A 4,204-nucleotide genomic window follows, 5' to 3' on the forward strand; every position below is an offset into this window, starting at 1 on the left:
TCTGCATGCTCCAGGGAAGAATCCGTGTTTTTGCCTTCTCCAGCTTCTTAGAGGTTGCCCGCATTTCTCACATAATGTAGTGAAATCTGCAGGTTATTTATCCGCATCGTGTCCACTTCCTCATCCATAAAATGGAGATGGTAATACCTACCCCAAAGGGCAATTGTGAGAATGTAGATGCTTCTAAAGTGCTTAGCACAATGCTTCCCATTTATTATGCTCTTGATGTATGATAGCCATTATTATTAATATGGCTGTGGGGAGCCATTGAAGAATTTTTAGCAACCAAGTGACAAGATCAGATTTGTACTGGAGTAAGATCACTCTAGCAACAGTGTGACTTGGACGGTGGAAGGAAAAGGATTAAAATCATGCTATTGCTTTGGTGACTTTACAAAGACTGCAAAATAGAAGCCAAACTTGCCCTGATACTCCAGCCCTACATAATTTGGCTCAATCCTACGTTACGGTCTTACCTCTATCTCTTCCTCTCTGCACTGACCTTATTTATACCACTCTCCAGCCATCCTGGGCTCGGTTTCCCTAAACTCTATTGGATTTCCAACTTCTGAACTTTGGCCACCTGATTAGAATGCCCTTCTAATTATCAAAGACCAATGCAAATTTCATTTGCCCCAAGAAGCTCCCCACCTTCCCCAGCCTGAATAAATCCTTCGTCCTCCATTTAAGCTAGAATTGCCCATCTATGCTAATTCTCGATCCTCTCTCCGTCCTTGGCAGCCCAGAATAGGCAAACTTGGACATAGATAATAAGATTAGTAGAGCTTATCTGGAGTTTCTCTCCCAGCACCTGAAATTGAAATAGCAAGTCACAATAGGCACCAGAAACATAAGACCCTCTAGATTTGAGTACAGAGCTGGTACCTTCCAAAGCTGCCTGCACGCTGAGGCTATGGGGAAGTAGGAACCAAGAGCCTTATGGAGGAAAATGGCACAGACTTGCAGAGAGATGTAGAGACAAGTTAATGGATGGGGACGGGGCCAGAAGGAATGAGAGAGAGAAACAGCTCTCTCACTCCTAGGTTTCTGAGAGATCACCAGCTGAACATCTTGCAGCTGAGTTCCCAGAGATTCCTCAGTCTCCTTAACGTAAATCCAATTTCAGTTAACTTAGCTTGAAGCAGTTTCTATTCCTTGCAATCGACTGTCCCTGTCCCTGAACCAGAAGGCTGCGGTCCCACAATATACTGAATACTGTCTCTTCCCATCAGTTATGTAGGTGTTTGCCTGCTTCCACCTGGACCTGGCTCCCCCAGTGGCAGGGACTCGGCCCTATTCATTCAGTATTCGCAGAACTCAGCACATGTTAGATGCTCAAAAATAGTTGTTGAATTTGAATTCTGACAGTTCACAAAACAGTTTAATGTATTATTTTTAGGCAATCATTCTAAACTTCTCTATGCCTTCCCCATATTTTGCTATATTTGCATTATTTTATATTACTATATTATTTTTATCAAGGTGTCGCACTACTTATAAACTCTCCTTATGCACATGCTTTGGCTTTCTCATCCTCTTTGGTGGTGACCAGAAAGGATTGGGAGTTTAGCAGCAGAAGTGATCCATGCCTCTATCCAGTTGGTGAGAATGCTTGTCTTGCATCTTCCTGTATTCAACAGCCTTTACCCTTGAAATAGATACTTCTCATGAAGGCTGTTGGGGCAGCTTAATTCCAATGATGTCATTTAAAACTCATTAAAAGGTCAGCAGGCAGGCTAAGTACCTTCTTCCTTCAAATACCTACTTAGATTTTCAAGCTGGGGCCAAAAGTTCTCAGACTCTTGAATTTCTATGAACCAGCATTAATATTAAAGGGGGAAAAAAAGGTTGCTGAATTTACATTCTCCTAGGGAATGTTATTAAAAATAATAAGCTTCTGTTAATACAGCATCACCTCCTGCAATGCACAGGAATCTTCCGGCTCCAAATGGCAATAGTGCTGAGGTAAAGAAACCCTGGGTTAGCTGAATGACCTAGTGAAATTTAAAAGCAGCAAAGCTCTTAAGCTGGCAGACAATGGCTACCCCAGGCCTGAGAGGAGGGACAGGGTCAACACTCCCTGACATTTGGATTTTTAAAGAGATGAGGCACACAAAATGCTTAATACTGTGCCTAGCACATAGTTAATTCTCTATAAATATTATTGTAAATGTTCAAATTAATGTTACCATTTTTAATACAAGAAAAACATTTTATCTTCCCCAAAGCTGTGCTGAGCTCCTCCATGGATTCGGAGTGCACCCCTCGGGAGACAAGTTTTACTGTGGAATCAAATGGATTTCAAAGATTAGAGGTTCCCAGAGGTCATCTGAGGAATAAGAAAGAGGCGGGAGGTGGAGAGGAGGAGGAGGACCCTGTGAGATGGCGTGTGACACCAAGGACTCTCTCTCAAGAAAACCACCTACTTACCTTGTAGGTGAGGAGGTGGTTTAGGAATATTTTAAGATGCGGGAGGGCTTAGCATACAGTTTGAGGATTTCGTATCTCAGTAATATGAGGAACGATTTTTTTACTCCGCCCCTTCTCTAGCTTCATTGACATTTTCTACAATGGTGCATAAGTGCTATAAACAAGGCTTTTGGCGGAAATCAAGGAAGGGTCTACATTTTTCATCTGGGTTGAAACAGTGTAGAACTGAGGCAGCATCCCAGAAGCAGAGGCCAGGAGCCAGAGATAACTGCAAAACAAGTTGCCTGGAGCTCCCAGAAACCCCAGCAGGGCCTTGGACTTCGGATGTGGAATGTAGGGTTTGAGCCTTGTTCCTCAGCAGGCACCTGTCTCACATCTTCGGAGTAAACAAGCCATCTGGTCTTACACCTGGGCCTGAGTGAGATGAGATGGGCCTGGTTCCCAAGTTCTGCACATGCTCCAGCCTGGACAGAATGGGGCCGAATTGTTTTTGTTCTAGAAGACTCAAGACAAACACTGGCTAGAAGATCTTCAAGGGCTAGAGAGAAGCCCTGCCCTTGCTCCTCAGGGCCATCCGGGACTGGTCTGACTTTTAGGTATGGAATCTCTGACCCTTGCAGGTGTAGAGGGAGAACTGTTGTGGTGTCTATGTAATCGGAGCCACATAACATTTATGATGTAACAACCAAGCAGTCAGAGGGCATGAGGAATAACAACGTTGCTGGGCAACCTGGCTTCATTAACTCTACGGCTTTGGTCAAGGTGCCACCCTGTGCAAAACCTCTTTAAATCTTTTCTGACCCCCTCTTCCCAGTTCCTCCTTCCTGTGCATCAGGGAACTGATAAGCCCCCTTCCAACTCTAGCAATCTTGGTGTCATGGTACAGAGAAATGACCAAGGGCTTCGGGTTAATGTCAGACAAATCAGGCTCCATTGTGTCACCCCAGGCAATTTTCTTTGCCTCGGTGTGCCAGTGTTTGCATCTGTAAAATGGGTGGGGGCAAACAATAACTGCCTCGTAGATGGACTAAACGTGGTAATACACACGGGGCTTAACCCTCTGCAAGAGCCTGACAGTGAGCCACTGTTCATTTTCCAATCATCTGGCAAATTCATCTCATTCATCTTTCCTGTCCCAGCTCTTTTACTTACTTTCTTCTCATTTAAATTTCGACTGTCCACTTAGGCGCTAAATCTTATATCTTTTTTTCTCTCTCCCTCCTTCTCAGGGCCCACCCTCCCCAGACGCAGAAAAGCATCTGATGGTCGGATTGCTGGTCAGCGATGAAGGTCTCAGAGACAGTCAGTCCTCTCTTGTCCTTGGCTTAGGAAGTCTCCAAATGGCCAATTCAGCTCTTCTGCAGCGCTGCCCTGCAAGGAAAGCCTCCGCTAGCCCATCTCTCAGGGTCGCTAGTGAAAGAAACACACTGCAGCAGAGGTAACCCACAGGGACCACCGCCGCTGAGGCGGGATGGGAGCACTAATAGATAAGAGGATGACCAAGATCAAAAAACGTGCCACGCCATCTGCGCCCGGCCTTCTTATCCTCCAACTGGTGGCCCCAGTTATCCGCTCCTATTTCGACAGCGGCTCCAAAAGTGACAGCCACGTGGATCGGGGGGACTGGAGTGTTGGCGTGGGGGGCGGGGCTGGAAGGGAGCCGGAGATGGGAAAAAGGACCCGGTCGCGTACGCGCGCCGAGGCGCCGGCTGCCAAGCGACGCCGCCGGGAGCGAGTACGCTCCTGACGTCACGCGCCGTTCGTCCAATGAGCG

The 4,204-nt window shown here is 46.3% G+C and overlaps 1 protein-coding gene across 1 annotated transcript in view; it reads left to right on the forward strand.

Moving 5' to 3' along the window:
* The first annotated feature begins 3,925 nt into the window (after window positions 1-3,925).
* PDZD8 (PDZ domain containing 8) overlaps window positions 3,926-4,204 on the forward strand; it is a 66,553-nt gene continuing 66,274 nt past the window's right edge. The window contains exon 1 of the mRNA XM_015596311.2: window positions 3,926-4,165. Coding sequence (XP_015451797.1) covers window positions 3,926-4,165 — 240 coding nt within the window. The remainder of the gene's footprint in view (window positions 4,166-4,204) is intronic.

Source organism: Pteropus alecto, unplaced genomic scaffold (genome assembly GCF_000325575.1).
Source record: "Pteropus alecto unplaced genomic scaffold, ASM32557v1 scaffold177, whole genome shotgun sequence".
Taxonomy (NCBI): domain Eukaryota; kingdom Metazoa; phylum Chordata; class Mammalia; order Chiroptera; family Pteropodidae; genus Pteropus; species Pteropus alecto.